Source organism: Nomascus leucogenys, chromosome 2 (genome assembly GCF_006542625.1).
Source record: "Nomascus leucogenys isolate Asia chromosome 2, Asia_NLE_v1, whole genome shotgun sequence".
Lineage (NCBI taxonomy): Eukaryota > Metazoa > Chordata > Mammalia > Primates > Hylobatidae > Nomascus > Nomascus leucogenys.
Genome location: NC_044382.1, coordinates 155804258 through 155829227, shown reverse-complemented (window position 1 = coordinate 155829227; position 24970 = coordinate 155804258). Strand labels below are relative to the sequence as shown.

Below are 24970 nucleotides of genomic sequence, written 5' to 3'. Positions count from 1 at the left end.
TGCAGCACACCAACATGGCACATGTATACATATGTAACAAACCTCCACGTTGTGCACATGTACCCTAGAACTTGGAGTATAATAATAAAAAAAATTTTTGGCACCTCACAGGTGAACAGAGTAGCTACCTGTGGAGAAACTTTAACTTTTTATTGGTAGCTCTCTTCTTAGGAACAAAAAGGAAGCAGTTTCTTGCATGACTCATCTTTCACCTCATTTTTTTTTTCTTTTGGCAGAGTGAAATTAGGGCCCCAAGTTTTGATTGGCCTTTCGCAATTCCTAAGGCTCTGTGTATGTGTGTATATACTACATAGGCCTGTATGGATTAGAAATTGTATGTGTGTGGCAGGCAGCAGGTTCCCTGCCGCTGGCACCCGAGAAGTCTGTGTCCAGGACTCTGGTGGACACCCCTGGCTCCGTTGGCCACTGAAGCAAGCCAATGGGAGATCACATGCAAAGCCTGCTGGCCAGACTAGAAACGAACAAAGCTAACACACTGTCACTACATGCATCAGGCTTCCAGACAGGGCAGGGCATTCTCAACACAGGCGGAAAGTCCAGCCTGAGCTGAGGGTTACTGGAGAGGTGCAGCCACGTGAGATAACTTGTCTCACGCCGTTGTGTTCAGGTCCCTTCCGTGGCCTTCCTCAATTGGGAGCCCTTATCTGTGGGCCAGAAAGACAGGACAGCGCTGGCAAGGCCACTTCCAAAGTCTCAGTGCCATGGCTGTCCCACGCCCCCAGCACACATTCCACATTCTTCTTTGGGACCTTTTCATAAGCTGACTCAGATTACAGTCAAGCTAGGAGCCCTGGGGCCCCATTAGGCAACTCTGCACCTGTTTGTTCTGGAACATTACATCTTAACGTTTAGCTCTTAGAATCTGGCCCTTTCCTGAAGTTTGGGGGGCACCTTATTCACTTAACTTCCAGGTATTCACACTGTCTCCTTCTGAAACGAAGGGAAGTGTTTTAACTGCCCACTGCGAATCAGAATGAGATGCCATCTGCTGTCCATCACTCCGCACAGCCAGCCACTTCCAACATGAACATGCTATTCATTTATCAATACCACAAAGCTCGCTCTCTGAGCCAGTCACTCTTGCCTCGACCGAGCTGCTAGCAGCTCTGGGGAAGGCAAGGCCAAATGGCACTGGAGAAGGGGCCACGGCTTCTCACAGGGTGGGGCGGGCCTGGTGCACCCTCCCCAAGAGCACTGGAGAAGAGGGCTGCAGTTTCTCACAGGGTAGGCAGCTCTGGTGCCACCCTTCATGACAGCACTGGAGAAGAGGGCTGCAGTTTCTCACCAGGTGGGGTGGCCCTGGTGCACCCTCCCTGAGAGCACTGGAGAAGAGGGCTGCAGTTTCTCACAGGGTGGGCGGCCCTGGTGCCACCCTTCATGACAGCACTGGAGAAGGGGCCGCGGCTTCTCACAGGGTGGGGCGGCCGTTCCTGAGACGCCTATTGCAGGCAGTAACGAGTGCCATGCAAGGGTGCTTGTTTATTCTTTGAGATGTGAATTATAGGCGTCTGCTGTACTGGGGTTCCTGTGCCGCCGGTAGGGGCCCCAGTCCTCCGGCTCCCGAATGGTTCTCTGCTCGTCACTCCCGCTGGAACTGCAGCTGACTAGCGTCTCATTTGACGCTCGGGTGATGATGATCTGTGGAACGACCACTTTCTTCCTGCTGCACTTTTGCTTTACATCAGGTTTCTCTAGAGGAAAAAACATTCAGGCATTTAGTAGATGTGTGGAAAGCTCCTTCTACGATGCACACACCTCCTGCCATTGATCAGAGTAAAGGAATTAGATGTATGGTTAGCAGAAGAAATGGGTGAGTCCAAAAGTGATCAAAACTGTCCATGAACATTCCAGGGCTTAAGGGATGTGCAACTCAGCCATGAGGGTTGCTGCTGCTGGACACCCTTTTTCAGGGAAGAAAACAGGAGAAACACTTCCACTATCCGTGGCAGGATGGCATCAGGGTGACGGCACAGGTATGAGGGAGGGCACACGTCCAGGCAGGAGCCGCCTCAGAGCTCAAGGTTCAGAGACATCATTTCCACTCCAAAGTTCTCTAATTCTGGTAAAGCCCTCTGTACAGAACTTTATCTATTAGAATGTTCTAGAAATGGACATTTCCGATGTTGCTCACATTTTCTTAAACCTGTTAAGGTTACAAGGACCGCCTGAGACCTGTGAAACTGCTGAGCCTGCTGAGCGTTGCCGCGTACAAAGCAGAAGTGCTCCTTCACTGGCTGCTCTCCTGGCTGGCCGCCCGCCCCTTCCTGCAGTGCCACTGCTACGAGCTCGGCACAGCCGCCCGCCCCCTTCCTGCAGTGCCACTGCTACGAGCTCGGCACAGCCGCCCGCCCCCTTCCTGCAGTGCCACTGCTACGAGCTCGGCACAGCCGCCCGCCCCTTCCTGGAGTGCCACTGCTACGACCCTGGGCACAGCCGCCCACCCCCTTCCTGGAGTGCCACTGTTACGAGCTCAGGCACAGCCGCCCGCCCCTTCCTGGAGTGCCATTGCTACGAGCTCAGGCGCAGCCGTTCGGGCTTCTGGGAGAGCAGGATGGAGCTCGCTCTCTCTGCACACATATGTGTGGTACAGGGTTAGAAGACTCACAGTCACCTTTTTACAGAAACAACTACAGTGGTCATGTTGTTTTACAGCTGTGTGGGGACACCTCATAGCTCACGAACCTCGACGCGAGGTAGGATGGACAGCTGGCAATGGCAGTGCTGGTTTATTATTTTATTATTATTATTAGTTTTTGAGAAGGAGTCTCGCTCTGTCACCCAGGCTGGAGTGCAGTGGTGTGATCTCAGCTCACTGCAACCTCCACCTCCCGGGTGCAAGTCATTCTCCTGCCTCAGCCTCCCAGGCAGCTGGGTCTACAGGCTCCTGCCACCACACCCGGGGAATTTTTGTATTATTAGTAGAGACGGGGTTTCTCCACGTTGGCCAGGCTGGCCTTGAACTCCCGACCTCAGGTGAGCCACCCGCCTTGGCCCCGCAAAGTGCTAGGATTACGGGCATGAGCCACACGCCCGGCCAACAGTGCTGGCTTTTATCACGTGCCTGTTCCGAGCCCTAAAACAGTGAATAATGACACACAGTAGCTTCTACTATAGGTCTCTGACAACCCATATTTCAGACAAAACTGAGGTACAGACAAGCCAAGCCATCTGCCCAAGGCTAGTCAGATGGGGGCCAATCCACCTGCCCAAGGCTAGTCAGACAGGGGAGACACAGAGGCCAACTTGACTGTCCAAGGCTAACCAGGTGGGGGAGGCAGAGAAGCCAAGTTGCCTGCCCAAGGCTAGTCAGACAGGGTATTCAGGCCTTGGCCTCTCCCTCTGCCTACAGTGCTGCGTTACATAGCCTCATCTGTGTCAGCTGCCGAATGACCCACAGCTGCACTAAGCACTGAGTGATATCCCTTTTTCTTTTTGAGACAGGATCTTGGTCTGTGGCCCAGGCTGAAATGCAGTGGCACAATCATGGCTCACTGAAGCCTCAACTTCCTGGGCTCAAATGATCCTCCCACTTCAGCCTTCCAAGTAGCTGGGACCACCAGCATGCACCACTGTGGGTGGCAAGTCACCCAGGTGCTGAGGCAAGAGATCGAAGGCACGAGCTGTTCCAGTGTAATAAAATATATAAAATAAGAATAGTTATACTAGATCTAGAGACATGATTATATATGAATATCATTAATTACTTTGTAGCAATTACTCTTTATTCCAATATTATACTAATCCTCGCTCTATAATCATAACCTAGGAAAAACCAGGCCATACAGAGATAGGAGCTGAGGGGACATGGTGAGAAGTGACCAGAAGACAAGAGTGAGAGCCTTCTGTTATGCCTGGACAGGGCCACCAGAGGGCTCCTTGGTCTAGCGGTGATGCCAGCATCTGGGAAGATGCCCGTTGCCAGGCGGACTGTGGTCTAGCGGTAGCGTCAGTGTCAAGGAAAAACACCTACTACTTAGCAGATCGGGAAAGGGAGTCTCCCTTTCCCAAGTGAGTTTAGAGAAGACTCTGCTCCTCCACCTCTTATGGAGGGCCTGACTGACTGATGTCAGGCCCACCCACAGTTATCCGGAGGCCTAACCGTCTCCCTGTGATGCTGTGCTTCAGTGGTCACGCTCCTAGTCCACCTCCATGTTCCATCTTGTACACCTGGCTCTGCCTTTTAGATAGCAGTAGTAAATTAGTGAAAGTACTGTCTCTGATAAGCACAAATAATGGTGTAAGCTGACTCTCTCCCTCTCTCTCTCTGCCTCAGCTGCCAGGCAGGGAAGGGCCCCCTGTCCAGTGGACACGTGACCCATGTGACGTTACCTATCATTGGAGATGGCTCACACTCTTTACCCTGCCCCTTTGTCTTGTATCCAATAAATATCAGTGCAGCCTGGCATTCGGGGTCACTACCGGTCTCCACGTCTTGGTGGTAGTGGTCCCCAAGGCTCAGCTGTCTTTTATCTCTGTCTTGTGTCTTTATTTCTACACTCTCTCATCTCCGCACACGGGGAGAAAACCGGGGAGTTCGAGACCAGCCTGGGCAAAATGACAAAACCCCATCTCTACAAAAAATACAAAAATTAGCTGGGTGTGGTGGTGCGCACTGTGGCCCCAGTTACTCAGGTTGCTGAGGTGGGAGAATCGTTTGAGCCCAGAACGTCAAGGGTGCAATGAGCCAAGATTGTGCCACGGCACTCCAGCCTGGGTGAGACCATCTCAGAAACAAAACAGAAAGAAAAAAAATGTGACTCTTCTAAAGGTTCTTGGTACATATTGTGTGTAATTCTACTGCTGCAAAACAAATCACCACAAACTTTAAGGCTTAAACCAGCACATCCACTTATCATCTTATCGGGTCCATGGTCAGGGGTCCAGGTGCGGCGTGGCTGGGACTCAGGCTGAATTCCAGGTGCCAGCTGCACTGCATTCTCATGAGGAACTGGAAGGTCCTCTTCTAAGCTCATTCGGGTTGCAGGTAGAATTTATTCCTGGTTCAAGGAACGAAGTTCCCATTTTCTTGCTGGCTTTGGCAAGGGCTTGCTTAAAAGCTTGCAGAGGCCTAAAAAGCCTCTGACATTTTTACTGTCTGGCTTCCCTGATCAGGTCGGGCCCACCCAGGATCATCTCTCGTTTTGATTACGTCAAACTCAATGGATGAGCGAGCTAATCGCAGGAGGGACACACCTCCCTCTTGCTCATTCCACTCGCACCTGAGGGGAGGGTTACACATGGCTGTTCCCCAGGGGCAGGGATCGTGTGGGCTGTCTTAGGAGTCCTGCCACCTTGTTACCAAACCACCTTCCAGGAAGACGTGTGCCTCTACAGCAACATGTCCGAGCCCCTGATCCAGAGTCAACATGATATTCTCTGGCCTCTGATAGATGTAAATATTTTTTTGAGCTTATCATTTGTTTTACAATTGTTTATAAGAGTTTGGGGAGAGGTTTAACATTTTAATGCAGTCAAATTCTTCAATATGTGTACTATCTTTCCTTGCTAGGAAGCATAAATAGGGTCTTACTCTGTCGCCCGGGCTGGAGGGCAGTGGCGCGATCTTGGCTCACTGCAGCCTCAACCTCCTGGGGTCAAGGGATCCTCCTGTCTCAGGCCCCTGAGTAGTTGGGGCTACAGGCACACTCCACTACACCCAGCTAATTTGTCTTTTTTGTAAAAATCGGGCTTTACCATGTTGCCCAGGCTGGTCTTGAACTTCTGGGCTCAAGTGATCTGCCTGCCTAGGCTTCCCAAAGTGCTGAAATTACAGGTGTGAGCCACTGTGCTTGGCTCCCAAAGCGAACATTTTATATAACTATAGTACCATTATCGACACGAGGAAACGGACTCCGGTACTATGAGTGTATGTACAGCTACGCCATTTAATCAATCACCACCACAACCAACAATCCCATCTTCCTCCTGCTGCCCTTCAGACACACCCACTCCCTACCCCAACCCCAAAGCCCTAGCAACCAACAATCTGTCCTGTCTATAATTTTGTCATTCAGAGAATGTTACAGAAATGGAATCACGGCCGGGTGTGGTGGCTCACGCCTGTAATCCTAGCATTCTGGGAGGCCAAGGCAAGCGGATCACCTGAGGTCGGGAGTTTGAGACCAGCCTGACCAACACGGAGAAACCCCATTGCTACTAAAAATACAAAGTTTAGCAGGGCATGGTGGTGCATGCCTGTAGTCCCAGCTACTACGGAGGCTGAGGTAGGATAATTGCTTGAACCTGGGAGGCCGAGGTTGCAGTGAGCCAAGATGATGTCATTTGCATTCCAGCCTAAAAAAAAAAAAAAAAAAAGAAATTGAATCATACAGCATGTGACCTTCTGGGACTGGCTTTTTTCACTCAGCATGATATTTTTTAATAGCTGATAGAAGTGTTCCATTTCTCTTCTTTTTCAAAATTTTCTTGCAATTAAGCATACTCTACCTTCATGAAAATGTTACAGGCTGGGCGTGGTGGCTTACACCTCTAATACTGGCACTTTGGGAGGCCGAGGTGGGTGGATCACAAGGTCAGGAGTTTGAGATCAGCGTGTCCAACACGGTAAAAGCCCGTCTCTACTAAAAATACAAAAATTAGCCAGGCGTGGTGGCACATGCCTGTAGTCCGAGCTACTCGGGAGGCTGAGGCAGAAGAAATGCTTGAACCCAGGAGGCAGAAGTCGCAATGAGCCAAGATCGTGCCACTGCACTCCAGCCTGGGCAACAGAGTGAGACTCCATCTCAGAACAAACAAATAACAAAACATTACAAAAGTGTTCAAACAGGCTGGGCGCGGTGGCTCACACCTGTGATCCCAGCACTCTGGGAGGCCGGGTGTGGCGGCTCACGCCTCTGATCCCAGCACTTTGGGAGGCGAAGGCGGGTGGAGCAGCTGAAGCCAGGAGTTTGAGGCCAGCCCGGCCAACGTGGTGAAACCCCGTCTCTACTAAAAATACAAAAAAATTTAGCTGGGGGTTGTGGCGGGTGCCTGTAATCCCAGCTACTTGGGAGGCTGAGGCAGGAGAATCGCTTGAACTTGAGAGGCGGAGGCTACGGTGAGCTGAGAGCCGAGATCATGCCATTGCACTCCAGCCTGGGCAACAAGAAGGAAACTCCATCTCAAAAAAAAAAAAAGTGTTCAAACATACAATAGAATAGAATAGTGAATGAGCACCTGCACCTATGCAGCACTCAGCTTCAATCAGTATTTTGTTATCTTGTTCTTTCTTCATTTTTTTCCTGAGTTTTTTTTTTTTTTTTTTTTTTGAGATGGATTCTCGCTCTATCGCCCAGGCTGGAGTGCAGTGGGATGATCGTGGCTCACTACAACCTCTGCTTCCTGGGTTCCAGCGATTCTCTTGCTTCAGCCTCCAAAGTAGCTGGAATTACAGGTGTGCCCCACCACACCCAGCTGATTTTTTTGTATTTTTTGTAGAGACAGGGTTTCACTATGTTGGCCAGGCTGGTCTCGAACTCCTGACCTCAAGTGATCCACCCGTCTCGGCCTCCCAAAGTGCTGGGATTAGAGCATGAGCCACCGCACCTGTCGTCCTGAGTATCTTTAAGGAATTTCAGACATATGATTTTACCCATAAACGTTGCAGTATATTTCTGTATCAGATAGGGATTGTGTTTTCGCGTAACTACAATAGCACTGCCACATCTAAGAAAATTAACACTGACTCATCCTCAAATACCCCATCTGACTGTCTCAGGCGTGACTGAGCCCAGGTCTAGGTTGCTCAGATTTCCTTCTAACATTCCCCTCCTTTTTTTCCCAAGTTCTTTATTTGTGGTAGAATTTCCAACATTGGGGAACAAGCTGACTAATCTGTGATGTTAGAGCTCTATAATGTTTGTATGTTTGTGAACTTTGTAATGCAAAAATTAAAGCATAGACAGAAGTAGCAGGGGTAACAGTATAATACATCTATCTGTATCAGTCCGTTTTCATGCTGCTAATAAAGACAAACCAGAAACTGAATAATTTATACAGGAAAAAGGTTTAATGGACTTAGTTCCACATGGCTGGGGATGCCTCACAATCATGGCGGAAGGCAGGGAGGAGCGAGTCACATCTTACATGGATGGCAGCAGGCAGAGAGAGAGGTTATGCAGGAAACTCCTGTTTTTAAAACCGTCGGATCTGGTGAGACTCATTCACTATCACGAAAACAGCAGGAAAAGACCTGCCCGCATAATTCAATCACCTCCCACCCAGCTCCTCCCACATGTGGGAATTCAAAATGACATTTGGGTGAGGACACAGCCAAGCCACATTAATATCCCAACAGCTGCCACGATGATTAACTTATGGCCAAACTTTCTGCCCATCATGGCCCTTCTGTTCTGCTCACTACTGCTTCATAGTAACTCACCCCAAACCTCAGCAGCTTAAAACGACGACTTTATTTTCTCTGGATTTCATGGGTTCAGGACAGGTTTCGCAGGACAAGTATCACGTGTGGTTGCCCAGGCAGTTGTAGGCATCTGAAGACTCACTGACACGTCCAGCGTGGCTCTTGGGGATGGAGACTGATGCTGGCTTCCCCTGAGGTGCATGCCCCAAGCTGAGAAGACTCAGGGTACCAGCCAGAGCCTGGAATCACTAACGGCTTGTTCGCTCACAAGTCTGGCTCCTGCACTGGAAGGGCTTAGGGACCAGGACTACTAAACTGCAGTGCTTCCCAGGTTCAGATTCAGGTTGAAAACCATCTCCATCACCCTCCAAAGTCCCCTTGTGCTCCACTGTGTCTGGCTCCCATTTCTGCCCGGCAACCACTCATCTGCTTCTCTCTGTAAATGTGCCTTTTCTGGACATTTCATGTAAAGGGAAATGCGATACGAGGGGTCTTTCCTCTGGCTTTTCTGTCAGTGTCCTACCTCCAGGACTCCTTCACCGTGTGGCAAGGGAGTCAGCAGCCTGCTCCTCACTGTCGCTCAGCCCGTCACTGCATGGGCAGCGTGCACACTTCATCTTCTCTCCTGAAACTTTGTCCTCACTCTTGCTCTGCTGTTTTCCCTTCATGTCCACCTTCCTCCCCCACCGTCTGGTGTGACAGACACTGCTGGGGCCTTTCCAGCAGGCGGTCCTCCTTCCCCCAGTTCCGTTGCTGGCAGAGGACCTGCCCACTCCCGTGCTTCACAGCTCCCTCCAGCCCCTGGAGAATCTGCACCGTTGAGGGAGTCCTGGAGAGGCTGGGCAGGCGAAGCCTTCCTTGCTAATATAAAGCAAGCAGCAATGCCTTTGGAGTAGACGCAGTCCTGCCTGCGTGTGGGGGCTGTACACTCATCGGGGGCTGTGGACACTGAGAGGGGTCAAGAAGAGACATGCAAAGCCTTTGATCACTGCTGTGCTAACAAGCAAGCCAACCTGGAAGCCTTGCCTCTGACCCTTCATTCGTGAGACATTAAAACCCTGCGTTAAAGCCGTATTTAGTTAGCTTTTCTGTAACTTTCAGCTAAAAGCACCCTGACAGACAGGTAGCATTTTCCAAACCGCCACCCTAGGGTGATGCTATTCCTGCAGACTTCCATCCTCCAGTGATGGGTTCTGCCCTCCAGTGAGGGGTTCCGCCCTCCAGTGGGGGGTTCCAAAGTTGGGAATTCAAATCCAGGCCTTTCTTCCAAGTCCAAGGCCCAGAGCCTCCTACTTCGAGCCCTTGATCCCACAAGCGTCTCAGTCTGAACCAGTCCAGGCCCAGCTCCTCTGCCTAGCAGGCCAGTCATCCCCCTGACATTCGTTCTTGTCTGACCTGAGTGGTTCTTGTCTGACCCGAGTGGTTCATTCCTTTCTTTTTTCTTTTTTGAGATAGTCTCACTCTGTAGCCCAGGTTGGAGTGCAGTGGTGCAATCTCGCTCATCGTTACTTCTGCCTCCCAGGTCCCAGTTCAAGGTTCAAGCAGTTCTCCTGCCTCAGCCTCCCAAGTAACTGGGATTACAGGCACATAACACCATGCCCAGCTGATTTTTGTATTTTTAGTAGAGACAGGGTTTCACCATGTTGGCCAGGCTGGTCTTGAACTCCTGACCTTAAGTGATCCACCTGCCTCGGCCTCCCAAAGTGCTGGGATTACAGGCGTGAGCCACTGTGCCCAGCCATGTGGTTCATTCTTGTGATGAAACTGAAACACTTCCTCCTGGCACAGGCCCCCAATTTCCTCAGACGGCAGACTCTGCGGGTTCTGCCTGCTTGACCCTTCTGGAATTCGTACTGCAAGGCCTCGCTGGCTCCCACTGGGCCACAGCAATGTGTCTCTGACCGGGCCACCTCCCCTGCGAACCGGCTTCCCCCGTCGGTAGGCACAGACGCCATCGTGCCGCCCTTGTTTTTTATTTTCAAATATTTATTTTTTGTAGAGACAGGGTCTCACTATGTTGCCCAAGCTGGTCTTGAACTCCTGGGCTCAAAAGATCCTCCTGCCTCGGCCAAGTAACTGGGACGACAGGTGTGAACTACCGCCCCAGGCAGCACCTCCGTTGTTTAAAATATTTAACGCTTCCAGCTCCACGTGATAAAACTGATGGAAAACTTTGTATTCTAGCTTCTTCATACTGTTGGGGCCTCATCTTCCCACACACACCCAAAGGTCTGGTCACACTAGGCTGTTAGAAAAGACACCTTTGTCGCACCCAGGTTCTAATTGTCGGTCACCCTCCGCAATGTACTTGCCCCCACAGCCCTCAGAGAGCTACAGTCCAGCCTGGGACGGCCTCCCAGGGCCCTGTTCCAGTGTGAGGAGGCTGAGGGATTCTCAAGGCACCTAGATACCCAGCCCTCCAGGAGAACCTCACGTGAGACACACGCACACTGCCCCAGCCCCTCGACCACCTGGTCCGCACTTATCACTCGAGAACTGACCTACCTTTTCATAAAACTTATGTTTTCAACCAAGAATTCTGGGTATTTACCTCCTACATAAAGTTCCTAAAACAAAGCAGTTTGATCTTTAGGGCGCGTGCCTGCTACTAGTGTCCATCCAGTAGGGTCTTAGAAGCAGGCTCCTCACCCCAGCCCCAGATCCTCCAAGCCGCTGACCTCGCTTCGCTCCCTCCCGCCGTCTCCTACCTTCCAGCGAAGTTGCCGGCGGCAGGTGCTTGGCTGTCCCGGACCCGGGGTGGAGGCTGTCCATAGGCTTCTCCAACTCCCTGTCTGCCTGCCTGCCTTCCTGGGAATGCTTCTCCATCAACTTCTCCTTAGATTTTGGAACTGAATAGGTGGATCCCTTCTTTTGTTCCTCACCTGAAATACACGGATCATCCGTTAGACCCGGGACTTACTGAATCCAGGGCAGTAGGTCCCATCGTCTTCAGTCGCCTGCTTGGGTCCAGAATAAGCTGGCTTCAAAAGTCTCCAGTCTCTGCGTTTCCATAACCGCCTCAGGCGGGAAACGCGTCGTCCGTGGCGGAGTCGGCGGCAGGAACGGTTCGCACCGGGAAGAGCCTGGCGCCTGCGCTCGCACCGCCCCGCCCAGCCCCGCCCTGGGCCCGCGCCGAGGGGCGGAGAGGCGGGAAGCCCAGCGCCTGCGCCCCCTTTACCTTTCCTGGGTTTCTGCTTGCTTTTGGAAAGGCCCATAGGTGAGCCCACCGCCCCCGCCGGCGCAAGCCCGGGTCCCCGCACCTCCGCGGCAGGGCAGCCCGGAGTGACTCACAAAAGGTCCTCGCGGCCGCGGCGTGCGTCACCATGGCGACTGCGCGCCGCGCAGCCGCGCCCCGCCCCTCTGGCGGCACCGGCCACCATCCTCTCGCGAGAGCAGCCCGTGCGACCGGAAGTGAGGCGGTGACCCCGGAAGTCCCCGCCGGGTGCAGCTTGGTCGGTTCGATCGCCGCCGGGACCTGACGCCGCCCGGAGTTGGCGTCCCTTCTCCCTCTCCGAGTGCTGCTCCTGTCATTGTGGCCATGGACGGTAAGAGGTCGCGGCCGTCCTCCGGGGACTCGCGCGCGGGGCGGGGCCGCTTCTCCCACTGGCGTGGGCTCCGCCCACCTGGGGCCGCGGGCGGGGCTCAGGAGGGATCTCGGGCCTCGACCACCGACCTGGGACCCCTTCTCCTGGGCCTCACCCCCCGATCCCCGATCCGGACTCCTTCCCCGGGGCCTCTACCACCGACCGGGGACCCCTTTCCCCCGGGCCTCGACCCCCGATCCCCGACCCGGCCCCTTCCCCAGGGCCTCGACCACCGACCTGGGACCCTTTCTCCCGGGCCTCGTCCCGCGATCCCCGACCCGGACCCCTTCCCCGGGGCCTCGACCCCCGATCCCCGACCCGGGACCCCTTCCCCGGGGCCTAGACCACCGACCCGGGACCCCTTCTCCCGGGCCTCGACCCCCGACCACCGACCGGGACCCTTCCCCGGCCCCCAACCCCAACCCGGGATCCTTTACCCCAGGCCTCGACCCTCGACCCGGGACCCCTCCCCCCGGCCCTCGATCCTCGACCCCCGATTCGGGACCCCTTCCCCCAGGCCTCCACCCCCAACTCTCAACCCGGTATGCCTTCCCCGGGGCCTCGACCTCCGACCCCCAACCACGGACCCGGGACCTAGACTCCCGACCCAGGACCCCTTGCCCCGGGCCTCGATCCCTGACCACCGACCCAGGACCCTTTCCCCCGCCCCTGGCACTCCTCAGCGTCAGGCGCCCTTTCCCACCAGCTCGGTAGAGGGGACTGTGCGATGCCTGTTCGGCCTTTCGGGCCCTGGAATGTCGGGTCAGAGGGCACCAGAAAAAGTGACAGTTGCACCCCCTGCCCCAAACAGCATCACGACAAATCAGAAGAGCTCAGATAGAAAGCGCTCCCTAAGTGCCAGGCGCTGGTCAGAGCAGCTCTTTGCGTCCATTCTCCACATGGAGAAGCAGAGGTTTGAGCAGGAGCCAGCACAAGGCAAGCGGCTCTGTGCTCAATGGGACGCCCTAGTTCTTACCTTCTACACCTGGCGCTGGTTCTGTGCTCAGGGATACCAAAGAACAGGAAGAATCTGGCAAAATGAAGTCCTACGTTTGCTGAAACATCGTTGGGCTGGTGTGATGGGCAGGCTTTTAAAAATACTTTTTGAAGGGCTGGGCCTGGTGGTTCACGCCTGTAATCGCAGGACTTTGGGAGGCTGAGGCCGGCGGATTGCAAGGTCAGGAGATTGAGACCATCCCGGCTAACACGGTGAAACCCCATCTCTACTAAAAATACAAAAAAATTAGCCGGGCGTGGTGGTGGGCGCCTGTAGTCCCAGCTACTCAGGAGGGTTAGACAGGAGAATCGCCTGAACCCGGGAGGCGGAGCTTGCAGTGAGCCGAGATCCGCCACTGCACTCCAGCCTGGGCGACAGAACGAGACTCCGTCTCAAAAAAAATTCTTTTTGAACTGTGAAAAGCTATAGTACCACCGTGTCATCATCATGAAGGAAATGTGTAGAGATTTTCTACAAATTGCCTTGAGAGAAAATGAAAGATAACATCTACCTCCTGCCACGAAAAATATGCTGGCCAGGCCCGGCGTGGTGGCTCAGGCCCGTAACCCCAGCACTCTGGGAGGCCGGGCGCGGTGGCTCAGGGCTGTAATCCCAGCACTTTGGGAGGCCGAGGTTGGTGGATCACCTGAGGTCATGAGTTTGAGACCAGCCTGGCCAACATGGTGAAACCCCATCTCTACTAAAAATACAAAAATGAGCTGGGCCTGGTGGCATGCCCCTGTAATTCCAACTACTTGGGAGGCTGAGGCAGGAGAATCGCTTAAATCCTGGGGGCAGAGGTTGCACTGAGCCAAGATGGTGCCATTGCACTCTACCCTGGGTGACAGAGTGAGACTCCTTCTCAAAAAAAAAAAATTATGGCTTTTCACTCCACAGCTCACTCACCTCTTTTGAGGGGACTTATCTCAAGCCCATGTCAGATTTCCTCAGAGTCAGATTTTGCCTTAGCTGGGTTTTTGTGCTGCCACACACAGCTGGAAGAGAAAGCTGAGGTGAGGGAAAGCTGAGGTGAGGAAAAGCTGAAGTGAGGGAAAGCTGAGGTGACGGAAAGCAGAGGTGAGGAGGGCGGTTTGGCCAGCATCCCGTAGTGAGTTGGGTGGGATGGCCCGCCTACCTGTACCGTGTCACCTGGGTCAGGCTGGCTGTTTTCCAGTCACAGATAACCTTGGCCTTGACCACACCTGAACTGACAGATGACAGGTTGAACTTGGCCTTGACCACACCTGCACTGACAGGCGATAGACTGAACGATGCCCAGAGCTTGCTGGAACCCCAGGAGGTCTCATCTTGGAGCCTTGGTGTGCATTTGTGAACACTCAGTAACCTCATTATTTTACAGGCTCCATTGCCTCATTCTGGCTAGTGTGGTGAAGCCCTTTCAGGAATCAGGGGTCAGGGTCACTCTCCAAATTTAGCTGTTGAATGAATTGAGTTCAATCCTACTTTTCGAAAGAAAGTATTTTTTCTTTTTTTTTTTTGAGACAGAGTCTCTCTCTGTTGCCCAGGCTGGAGTTCAGTGGCGCGATCTCGGCTCACTGCAAGCTCCACCTCCCGGGTTCACGCCATTCTCCTGCCTCAGCCTCCCGAGTAGCTGGGACTACAGGTACCCGCTACCACACCCGGCTAATTTTTTTGTATTTTTTAGTAGAGACGGGGTTTCACCATGTTAGCCAGGATGGTCTCGATCTCCGCCCGCCTCGGCCTCCCAAAGTGCTGAGATTACAGACGTGAGCCACCATACCCAGCAAAAAAAAATATTTTTTTCTAATAGAGATGAGGGCTGACTATATTCCCCAGGCTGGTCTCGAACTCCTGACCTCAAGTGATCCGCCCGCCTCAGCCTCCCAGAGTGCTGTGATTACAGGCGTGAGCGACTGTGCCCACTGGAAATCAGGTCTTTGATGCCTAAGAGTTACCACCTTGCTATTTTTATCCATTTACCTTTGGGGAGAAAGAGTCTGTGAAAAGTAACCTGTCAAGTAGTGAACTTTTAAATTGGCCCAGGCTGGCCTCAAACCCTGGCTTTAAGTGATCCCCTGGCCTCGGCCCCCGATAGAGTGCCGGGATTACAGGTGAAATTTTAAATTGGGAAAGAATCCCAAGGGGCTTTTGCAAAGTTGCATTAATTATAAACCACCATCTTTTGGATTCTAACCATGGCCAAAAGATGCTGTGTCCATGACCTCTTCTGTCCTCACACTAACGCTTTGAGATTGGCTGGTGCCACCCTCATGTTCCCAACAGGGAAACAGGGAGGGAGGGTCTGCATTTGCTGGGCCCTGTGGCTAGCAAGGAGCCAGGGCTGGCACACGAATCTGTCTTGTGCCTCCCCTGTTGGGGCTCCCCGAAGGCCCCAGGCGGGTGTAGGCTGTGTCTGTGTTCTAGCTCCTGGTGTCTAGAAGGATCCTAGTGGGTCCTCCCTGCCAGAAGGGTAACGTCCCATTCCCAATCCTCAAACCATTCCCTCTTTCTTTGCAGATACCCTGTTCCAGCTGAAGGTATGTACCGAATGGCCGTTCACCCCAGCCCTGTTCTGGTGAGGACAGATAGTGTAAGCCACGCTCACTCAGAGCCACAGAAACAGTCAGGCAGATTATGTAACAGTTGAGTGACTGCCACACAGGGCTCAGACTGCTGACCAAGGAGGGGATTATTGAGCCACCTTGGTGACATATTAGCTCTCTTCATATCTCAGGCTAAGTGGAGGCAGATCATTAGGGTCGTCCATGAAAGAAAGAGTGTTATCTTTTTTTTTTTTTTTTTTGAGATGGCGTCTCGCTCCATCACCCAGGCTGGAGTGTAATGGCATGATCTTGGCTCACTGCAACCTCTGCCTCCTGGGTTCAAGCGATTCTCCTGCCTTAGCCTCCCGAGTAGCTGGGACTACAGGCGCCCACCACCTTGCCCAGCTAATTTTTTTTTACATTTTTAATAGAGACGGGATTTCACCACGTTGGCCAGGATGGTCTCGATCTCTTGACCTCGTGATCTGCCCGCCACGGCCTCCCAAAGTGCTGGGATTACAGGCGTGAGCCACCGCGCCCAGCCTGGAGTGTTATCTTAAGAAAGACAACTTGAGGCCAGGCGCGGTGGCTCACGCCTGTAATCCCAGCACTTTGGGAGACCGAGGCAGGTGGATCACGAGGTCAGGAGATGGAGACCATGGTGAAACCCCGTCTCTACTAAAAACACAAAAAAAATTAGCGGGGCGCGGTGGCAGGCGCCTGTAGTCCCAGCTACTCGGGAGGCTGAGGCCGGAGAATGGCATGAACCCGGGAGGCAGAGCTTGCAGTGAGCCCAGATCGCGGCACTGCACTCCAGCCTAGGCGACAGAGACTCCGTCTCAAAAAAAAAAAACAGAAAAGAAAAGAAAAAAGACAACTTGGGCATTAGGCCTTGATGTTCCGCTGTGTGGACTCATTCTGTGAGATCATTTGAAGGAGAGCTTTCTGAGTATTCTTCCCATGTGGGGTGGAGGTGGAGGTTGCAGCTTCCAGTAATCCAGGGCAGGTTTCCATGCATTTCCCTGGGATGTGCTCCTGGCTGCTCATCTGTGGCCAGCTTTATCTTGCCTTGTCGCTGGCTCTGAGCTACTGGGCAGGAGTGATGTGCGGAGCTACTGTATGCGGCTTTGGGATGCTTTCCCATCACAGTGGGCCTGTCAGATGCTGCTGGGCACAGAGGGGACCGGCTGAGGCCTGCTTGTGTCCTGCACCCTGTGGTGCTGGTGGCCAGGGCTACCTGGTACAGGGCGTTTGTGGTTCCAGATGGGTTGCCAGAGGCCCTGCATCCGTGTGGTGCTGGCACAGCAGTTAGTCCCCCGGAAGCTGCGTGTGCTGCCCAGCAACCTCTTGCATCCACAGCGTTCTCTCAAGATAACATTTTCAGGTGTGTTTTTACCTGGAATTCTGTGTTATGACTTGGGGGTAGCCTGAAGTGAGTTTCCTTGCGTCTTTCTTTGATGTTGAAAAGCCATCCGTAAGCAGGAGCTGAGATCAGAGTGAGAGGTTTCTGACCCTTCCGCTCTGGAGGAGGCCTTGGGTGAGGCTGTTCACGGAGAAGACATACACTGGAGAAAACCCAGACAGAGCCTGAGGCAGAGCAGGCAGCTTCCTCCTCCAGCTGGTGCCATCTCTTGCCGCCCAGGATGCACGCCCGCAGGCTTCACGCCTTCCCTGCCGTGTACTGGGCCCAGGCTGGCTGATGGGTGCTTAGGAACCTGTGTGGGCACAGGTGTGGGGGTGTGGAGAGCAGGGCCTGGGGGATGGGCTCCGCATGTCTGACCCAGGACGTTCCGGCTTCCGCTCAGTTCACGGCAAAGCAGCTGGAGAAGCTGGCCAAGAAGGCGGAGAAGGACTCCAAGGCAGAGCAGGCCAAAGTGAAGAAGGTGAGACCCTGGGGGCTATGGGGTCATGACTCTCCTGTCTGTCTTCTGTCCTTTTCTGCCCTTATTTTTGTGTCCTGTTTTGATGTCTTTTGGGGAGGGGCAGGGCACTTTCTACAGCATGATTTAATCGTCACCTTGATATATATAGATATAGATATAGATATATATAGATATATATATAGATATATATAGATATAGATATAGATATATATATATATATATTTTTTTGAGACAGAGTCTTGCTCTGTTGCCCAGGCTGGAGTGCACAGGTGTGATCTCATCTCACTGCAACCTCTGCCTCCCGGGTTCAATTGATTCTAGGGCCTTCGCCTCATGGGTAGCTGCGATTACAGGCTGCACCAGCTAATTTTTTAATTTTTTTGTAGAGATGGGGTTTCGCCATGTTGGCCAGGCCGGTCTCGAACTCTTAGCCTCAAGTGACCCGCCTGCCTTGGCCTCCAAAAGTGCTGGGATTACAGGCATGAGCCACTGTGCCCAGCCTAATCCTCACCATGATTTCTGAGCCTCAAAGTATTTGCTTCCCACATAAGACAAACAGGCACTGAAGAAGGGAAGTGCTGTGTGTGGTGGAGCCCAGAGTGGCTTCTGTCCCTGCCCTACAGACCCTGCCAGGCCTTCCCAGCCCACTGAGGGCGTCCAGAGCACAGAGATGAGTGCATTGCCTTCATTCTTTTCCTTCTTTCCATTTCCAACATTCTGAACTTCATTTTGCCATCTGCAGGAGGAGGGCTTCTAGCTAGCTGCCTGCCACGATCCTATCTTTTTTTTTTTTGAGGTGGAGTCTCACTGTTGCCCAGGCTGGAGTGCAGAGGTACGGTCTTGGCTCACTGCAACCTCCGCCTCCTGGGTTCAAGTGATTCTCCTGCCTCAACCTCCTGAGTAGCTGGGATTACAAGCATGCGCCACCACGCCTCGCTAATTTTTGTATTTTTAGTAGAGATGGGGTTTCGCCATGTTGGCCAAGCTGGTGTCAAACTCCTGACCTCAGGTGATCCACCTGCCTCGGCCTCCCAGAGTGCTGGGATTACAGGCACGAGCCACCGGGCCCAGCGGATCCTATCATTTTTAGCTCTCTCCTCCCTACAGAGCTAGTGCCTAGGGCACCAGGGTCTGGGCAGAGGCATGATGCCCCTGCCCCATGGGGTGGGATGGGGCTGGAGGCTCACAGGGGTGCCTCTCCAGGAGGGGTCCCCTCCCCACGATGGACAGGGCAGAAGGAAGGGAGGGATCTAGGCTGGGCGCAGTGATTCGCGCCTGTAACCCCAGCTACTCGGAAGGCCGAGGCGGGAGAATTGCTTGAGCCCAGGAGGTGGAGGTTGCGGTGAGCCGAGATCACACCGCCGCACTCCGTCCTGGGCCACAGAGCGAGATTCCACCTACAAAAAAAGAAAAAAAAGGAAAGAAGGTGGGATCTTGTGCAGCTCTTAAAACTGTGTAATTGGTGAAGTAGGTCCCAGGGTACTGGACTTTGGTAACTCTTCACCCACAGCCAGGGTCCCAGGGAGAAAGGAGCTCGGAGAACTGCCTGCCACAGGCTCTGAGTGTCACCCGCTGTGTCCCATGCCTGGTGGAGTGCTGGAGGGGTGCGGGGGACGGAGCAGAAGCCTGCTTGGGGGATTGGGGGGCTAGGCTGGGGCCTGGGTGTTTGCGTTTTTAGTTCAAACATTTTTGGGGAGAGGCCCGCCCACCGCCTCAACACTGGGCTCCTACGGCCGGGCGCGGTGTCTCACGCCTGTAATCCCAGCATTTTGGGAGGCCGAGGGGGGCGGATCACGAGGTCAGGAGATTGAGGCCATCCTGGCTAACACGGTGAAACCCCGTCTCTACTAAAAATACAAAAAATTAGCGGGGCGTGGTGGCGGGCGCCTGTAATCCCAGCTACTCGGGAGGCTGAGGCAGGAGAATGCCGTGAACCTGGGGGGCGGAGCTTGCAGTGAGTCGAGATTGCGCCACTGCACTCCAGCCTGGGCGACAGCGAGACTCCGTTTCAAAACAAAAAACTGGGCTCCTAGCAGGGGGCACACACACCACCAAGTTCTTCCAGCCGCTTTTTCCCCTGGGTTTCAGGCCCTTCTGCAGAAAAATGTAGAGTGTGCCCGTGTGTATGCCGAGAATGCCATCCGCAAGAAGAACGAAGGTGTGAACTGGCTTCGGATGGCGTCCCGCGTGGACGCAGTGGCTTCCAAGGTGCAGACAGCTGTGACTATGAAGGGGGTGAGTGCTGGGCCCTGGTGCTAGGTGGGTGGCATCTGCTGGCTGAAGCAGGAATGGGCTCTGCGGTCTGGATGTGGGGTAGCTCAGAGTTGAGGGAAGCTGGATCAGCTCGGGGAGGGGAGGTTGAGGGAAGCTGGATCAGCGCGGGGAGGGGAGTGCTGGCAGGGACACAGGTGAGGCTGCACCCTGAGCTTGCACTGATGCCCCAGGAAGGACCTCTTTTTTTTTTTTTTTTTTTTTTTTTTTTGAGACGGAGTCTTGCTCTATCACCCAGGCTGGAGTGCAGTGGCACAATCTCGGCTCACTGCAAGCTCCTCCTCCCGGGTTCACGCCATTCTCCTGCCTCAGCGTCTCCGAGTAGCTGGGACTACAGGCGCCCGCCACCACGCCCGGCTAATTTTTTTGTATTTTTAGTAGAGACAGGGTTTCACTGTGGTCTCGATCTCCTGACCTCGTGATCCGCCCGCCTCGGCCTCCCAAAGTGCTGGGATTACAAGCGTGAGCCACCGCGCCCGGCCGGAAGGACCTCTTGATGGGACTTGGGCTTTTTTTTTTTTTTTAATATATATTTTTTAGAGACTGTCTTGCTCTGTCACCCAGGCTAGAGTGCAGTGGTGCAGTCACAGCTCACTGCAGCCTCAACCTCCTGGGCTCAAGCGATCCTCCTGCCTCAGCCTCCCAAGTAGCTGAGACCACAGGCATCCACCACCATGCCCGGCTGATTTTTTCATTTTTATGTAGAGACAGGGTGTTTATGTTGGCCATTCTGGTCTCAAACTCCTGGCCTCAAGCAATCTTCCCGCCTCGGCCTCCCAAAGTGCTGGAATTATAGGCGTGAATCACTCACTGTCACTGTGCCCGGCCAGGCCTCGGTCTTGGCAACTCCCACAAGAGGCAGAGGCTGCACGGCCAGGCTCATCTCTGCTGGGTCAGGGACGTCACAGCGGAGCCTTGGCTGTTGCAGGCATTTCCTTCACACAGTGCAGGTGGGCCAGGAGGGCACAGCAGTCCTGGAGACCCCACGTCGGCAGCCTTTTCTCCACTGACCCCGCACTGGGTCTCCATGGCCTTTCCCATTGAGTTGGTGGTCTTTCCATAGGACCTAGATGATGGCTCAGCCCAGAGTTGGGGTTTTGCGGGTCAGGGTTGGGGTGCCCCATCTCTCTTGTCAGAATCCAGGGGACCCGTCCCTAGTGCGTGAGCTCTGCTTGCTTTTCATCCTGTTCCCTCCTGCGCCCTCTCCTGTCTCAGGTGACCAAGAACATGGCCCAGGTGACCAAAGCCCTGGACAAGGCCCTGAGCACCATGGACCTGCAGAAGGTCTCCTCAGTGATGGACAGGTTCGAGCAGCAGGTGCAGAACCTGGACGTCCATACATCGGTATGTGGCCCCTGCCCTTGGGGCTGTGGCCTGGGGACAAGGAGGGTATGTGGGCACCTCATTGGGAGGGGTGGCTCACAGGCTGACGTGCTGTCTCTGCATTCCTGTGGTTGCTCCCTGACATCGCCAAGCATCCTCTGTGCTGGGTCCCTGCCAGGACCCTGACAGGTAGGGTGGGCAGGGCGCCAGGGCTCCTGCAGGCACCTGGCTCCTTTTGGGGAGGCTCAGATGGCAAACAAGCATGCGGAGGTGTAGAAAGATGTCCACCCGAGGCAGCAGGCATGGCACAGTCAGAGGGTGGGGCTGGGTGGGGGGGCAGGAAAGGCTTCTGGTGGAAGGTGAGACAGAGAGAGAGTCAGTGAGAGAATAGGGCAAGAAGGTGGCCGGCTGTGTGAGGGAACGAAAAGTGTGGTCGCACCCTTGTGAAGCTGAGTGGGGCCCCGTGGGCCTGGGCCCCACCTGTTGTCCAGAGCACGCCCCTGCCCCCAGGTGATGGAGGACTCCATGAGCTCGGCCACCACCCTGACCACGCCGCAGGAGCAGGTGGACAGCCTCATCATGCAGATCGCCGAGGAGAATGGCCTGGAGGTGCTGGACCAGCTCAGCCAGCTGCCCGAGGGCGCCTCTGCCGTGGGCGAGAGCTCTGTGCGCAGCCAGGAGGACCAGCTGTCACGGAGGTAGGGTCGGTCCCCGAAACGCTGTGTCACCAACCCCACACTCTGGTGCTGTGGGAACGGAGAGAGGGTTGTGGGTTAGAGGCTGGAGGAGAGCTTGGGCTGAGGCTCCGATCAGGGAGCCCTGATCTCCACTCAGAGGCCCCAGCTGCAGCCGCCCCCGAGCTGCCCCGTCCCCGAGCTGCCCCGCCCCCGAGCTGCCCCGCCCTGTTCCGGCTGGCGTGAGGGCTTGCGTGTGTGTCAGACATGGCGTTTACGCACGTCTGCAGTGCACTTTAGAATACTGCACCTTTCCTAACGGATCAGGTAAGAGTGGGACAGGGCATGTCTGTTTCCAAGGCCTGTCACTCATGTTATCTCAGGACACTGAAGAGGAAAAGGGTCACCTTCAGTGGGAGCATGTGGTGGTTAGAGACCCCCTCCCCTCCCTGACCCGAGTCCTGTTGTTGGTTTCCAGGTTGGCCGCCTTGAGGAACTAGCCGTGCCCTGCCGCAGTGCGCCGCCTCTGCCCCGTGATGTGCTGGAAGGCTCCTGTCCTCTCCCCACCGCATCTTGCCTTTGTGCTGACCCTGCGGGGCTGCGGCCGGCAGCCACTCTGCGTCTCTCACCTGCCAGGCCTGCGTGGCCTCAGGGTGGTTCCTGTTCTTTTAGGTTGGGCGGTGGGTCTGTGTCCTGATGTTGAGTTTCTGCAAATTTCTGGGGGTGATTTCTGTGACTCTGAGCCCACAGCGGGGAGGCCAGCAGGGGCCCTGTGGACTTTCACCCAGCACTGTGGGGGCCTTCAGACTCTGGGGCAGCAGACATGCTGCTTCCCGTCAGCTAGAGGGGATCAGGGCTGCCCTGTTGCCAAGCAACTCCCTGAGGCCTGTCGGCACCCCCTCAGCGGGCAGGAGGTCCCACCATGTGGACAGACATAGCCCAAGGAGGCACCACGGGCCTATGTGTGCTGGGGGATGTCAGGTGCCACCCAACGCTGTCCTGGTGGTATTTACGATGACATCCTCCTCCTCCATCATTCCAGGGGTGGGGTCTCGGCCGCCCCTACCAGCTGGCTGAGCCCCCTGGCCTCCTGCGCTCCCTCAGTTCCCTCAGTTCCCAAAGCTGCCCAGTCCATGGGGACAGAACTGTCACCTAGATCCACATCCAAGTGTGCCCACCCTGCAGTCTTCATCCTCACTCACCTGCTGCCTCTGGAGGTGCCTTTGGCCACGTGTGCTGTGCTGTCTATCTCCTCGACAGGGAGCCTGTCCACCGTGCTTGGTGCAGTCCGAGCGGGTGCGTTTGTGGCTCCTCCCCGTGGGCAGCCTGGTTCTCCTGGAGGACCTTTCCCTGGGGCCCCGCTTCGTGACGATGCTGCCTGTGTCGCCCTCTACCATCTGTAAACAACTGGGTGCCTTCCCCGACCGCACCCCAAAGCCTTCCCAGCTTGGAAGCCAAGGCAGCTGGTGAAGGGAGCTGGGGAGAGCCGTCTTCAGCTGGGCTGGGGTTGGGGCTGCTGTGAGGAAAACCTGCCACTGTGGCCCTGGAGAGCCACCAGCAGCTCTTGGGAAGGACTTGCTGGGAGGCTGAGAGAGGCATTGGGCACAGCCTGCTGTCTTCTCCATTTCCTAAAGTTTACTTCATTGTCTTGAGGCTACCGGGTTTTGTTTTTGTTTTTGTTTTTGCCAAGTAGAAAAGGCAGGTGGTGGGCGGCTGGCGGGGAGTGCGGGTCCCCGCCCATCCTCAGTCCTGCCCATCCCCCGCAGCCCACGCTGAGGCTGCAGTGATGTCGTGGCTGTTACGTGCAGGAACGTGGAGACCCTGACGTGGGCTCACTGCGTTCGGTTTTCTTTTCAGAACTTGGGAGCCCCCAGGGAGGGGCTAGTGTTGGTAGGTCCTGGATGGGGTTCCCTTCAGCCTCCCCAAAATCAACCCTGGTGTTGAAAGAACGTCCTTCTGTCCGTTGTGAGTAACATCCTTGGGGAGGGTACAGAGCTCTGCAGAGCCATGGGCCAGGTGGGGGCTGCCTCAGTCCTGTCCCCTTGGGCACTGAGGAGGGGGCCCATTCACCTTTCTCCTAGAATGCTGTTGTAAATAAATGGATCCCTGGAAACTTTCTCAAGCTTTGTTTTGGAGACTTGGGTGAGCCCCCGGATGTGGCCATCTCCCCCAAGCTGAGGAGGGCTCCTGGAGCGTTCACTGCGAGGGGCTGGGCACCATCTCCCCCAAGCTGAGGAGGGCTCCTGGATTGTTCACTGCGAGGGGCTGGGCACCATCTCCCCCAAGCTGAGGAAGGCTCCTGGAGTGTTCACTGTGAGGGGCTGGGCACCATCTCCCCCAAGCTGAGGAGGCGGGTGCCTGCGGGGCGGGCAATCTCCCGCTGGGAGGCTGGGTTCACTGTGAGGGGCTGGGCAGACGGCTCTGCTCATTCTCGGGCCCCGTCCAAACTGACAGTCTCCCATGTTAAGTTCTCTTCTTACTTTGAAATAACTTAAAACTTGCATAACAGTTGCGCGGTACATGGTCTCTGTGCACGTTGGCCAAACCAGAATGCTTGCTGGGCACCGTGGTGCTCCTGACAGTCTCTGGTCTGACGTGCCCGCTGCCCGTCCTTGTGCTGCCGCCTGCAGTCTGGGACAGTTCCTCGGTTTTCTTCATGACCTGGTTTGAAACCTGCTGGCCGCTATTTTGCAGAATGCTCCTCAGCTTGGGGGGTGCGGTTTTCCCACGATGCAGGGGGGTCTTCATGACTGCTTGGGGGGCTTGGGCCTCCGTGCTGCATGCCGCTAGCCAAGAGGCGTCTGCAGCCGCCATGGTGAACAGTGGTACAGCCCTCTGCGTGCACTGGAGCCACAGGTGCACACTGTTCTGTAGGATTTGGTCCAGCCTCCCCTCGTTTGTAGCTTCTCTGAAAATTTGGCTTTGGCACACTGCCTTTCTGCTCATTTGTGTACAAATTAATTTCAGAATTGCCAACCACACTCCTGTGAGGGCCCCTAGCTAAAGAACAGCTCTGGGCCGGTGCAGTGGCTCACACCTGTAATCCCAGCACTTTGGGAGGCTGAGGCGGGCAGATCACCTGAGGTCAGGAGTTCGAGACCAGCCTGACCAACACGGAGAAACCCCTTCTCTACTTAAAATATAAAATTAGCCAGGCATGGTGGTGCATGCCTGTAATCCCAGCTACTCGGGAGGCTGAGGCAGGAGAATCGCTTGAACCCAGGAGGCGGAGGTTGTGGTGAGCTCAGATAGCGCCACTCCAGCCTGGGCAACAAGAGCGAAACTCTGTCTCAAAAAACAAAAAATGCTCTAAGCACTGCCCACACCCTT

The 24970-nt window shown here is 54.7% G+C and overlaps 2 protein-coding genes across 3 annotated transcripts; one reads left to right on the top strand and one right to left on the bottom strand.

Annotated features, from left to right (window-relative positions):
* Window positions 1-227: 227 nt before the first annotated feature.
* Window positions 228-11760, bottom strand: SPATA33 (spermatogenesis associated 33). 2 transcript variants are annotated; one of them, XM_003280630.3, is made up of 3 exons: window positions 11675-11760; window positions 11092-11265; window positions 228-1712 (listed from the first exon to the last, which is right to left on the bottom strand). In XM_003280630.3, exons 1-3 carry the CDS (start codon window positions 11706-11708, stop codon window positions 1501-1503), a joined length of 420 nt encoding a protein of 139 aa, XP_003280678.1. In that variant the 5' UTR covers window positions 11709-11760; the 3' UTR covers window positions 228-1500. The 2 variants fall into 2 exon arrangements, with proteins under 2 accessions (XP_003280678.1, XP_003280677.1); XM_003280629.4 differs by having other exon boundaries at window positions 11562-11706.
* On the top strand, window positions 11725-23753 carry CHMP1A (charged multivesicular body protein 1A). Its single transcript, XM_030820852.1, has 7 exons — window positions 11725-11928; window positions 15464-15483; window positions 17295-17372; window positions 19461-19607; window positions 20859-20987; window positions 21477-21664; window positions 22119-23753. The coding sequence occupies exons 1-7, from the start codon at window positions 11922-11924 to the stop codon at window positions 22138-22140; spliced, it is 591 nt and encodes a 196-aa protein (XP_030676712.1). The 5' UTR covers window positions 11725-11921; the 3' UTR covers window positions 22141-23753.
* The last annotated feature ends 1217 nt before the right edge of the window (window positions 23754-24970 follow it).

What these genes read in the sequence shown, in the direction of transcription:
- SPATA33 (XM_003280629.4), bottom strand. Translation starts at nt 11,598, where the DNA reads ATGGGCCTTTCCAAAAGCAAGCAGAAACCCAGGAAAG. An exon ending in CAAGCAGAAACCCAGGAAAG is followed by an intron (nt 11,266 to 11,561) that starts GTAAAGGGGGCG and finishes CGTGTATTTCAG; the next exon opens with GTGAGGAACAAAAGAAGGGA. An exon ending in GCCGGCAACTTCGCTGGAAG is followed by an intron (nt 1,713 to 11,091) that starts GTAGGAGACGGC and finishes TTTTTCCTCTAG; the next exon opens with AGAAACCTGATGTAAAGCAA.
- CHMP1A (XM_030820852.1), top strand. An exon ending in ACCTGGACGTCCATACATCG is followed by an intron (nt 20,988 to 21,476) that starts GTATGTGGCCCC and finishes CCCTGCCCCCAG; the next exon opens with GTGATGGAGGACTCCATGAG. An exon ending in GAGGACCAGCTGTCACGGAG is followed by an intron (nt 21,665 to 22,118) that starts GTAGGGTCGGTC and finishes GTTGGTTTCCAG; the next exon opens with GTTGGCCGCCTTGAGGAACT.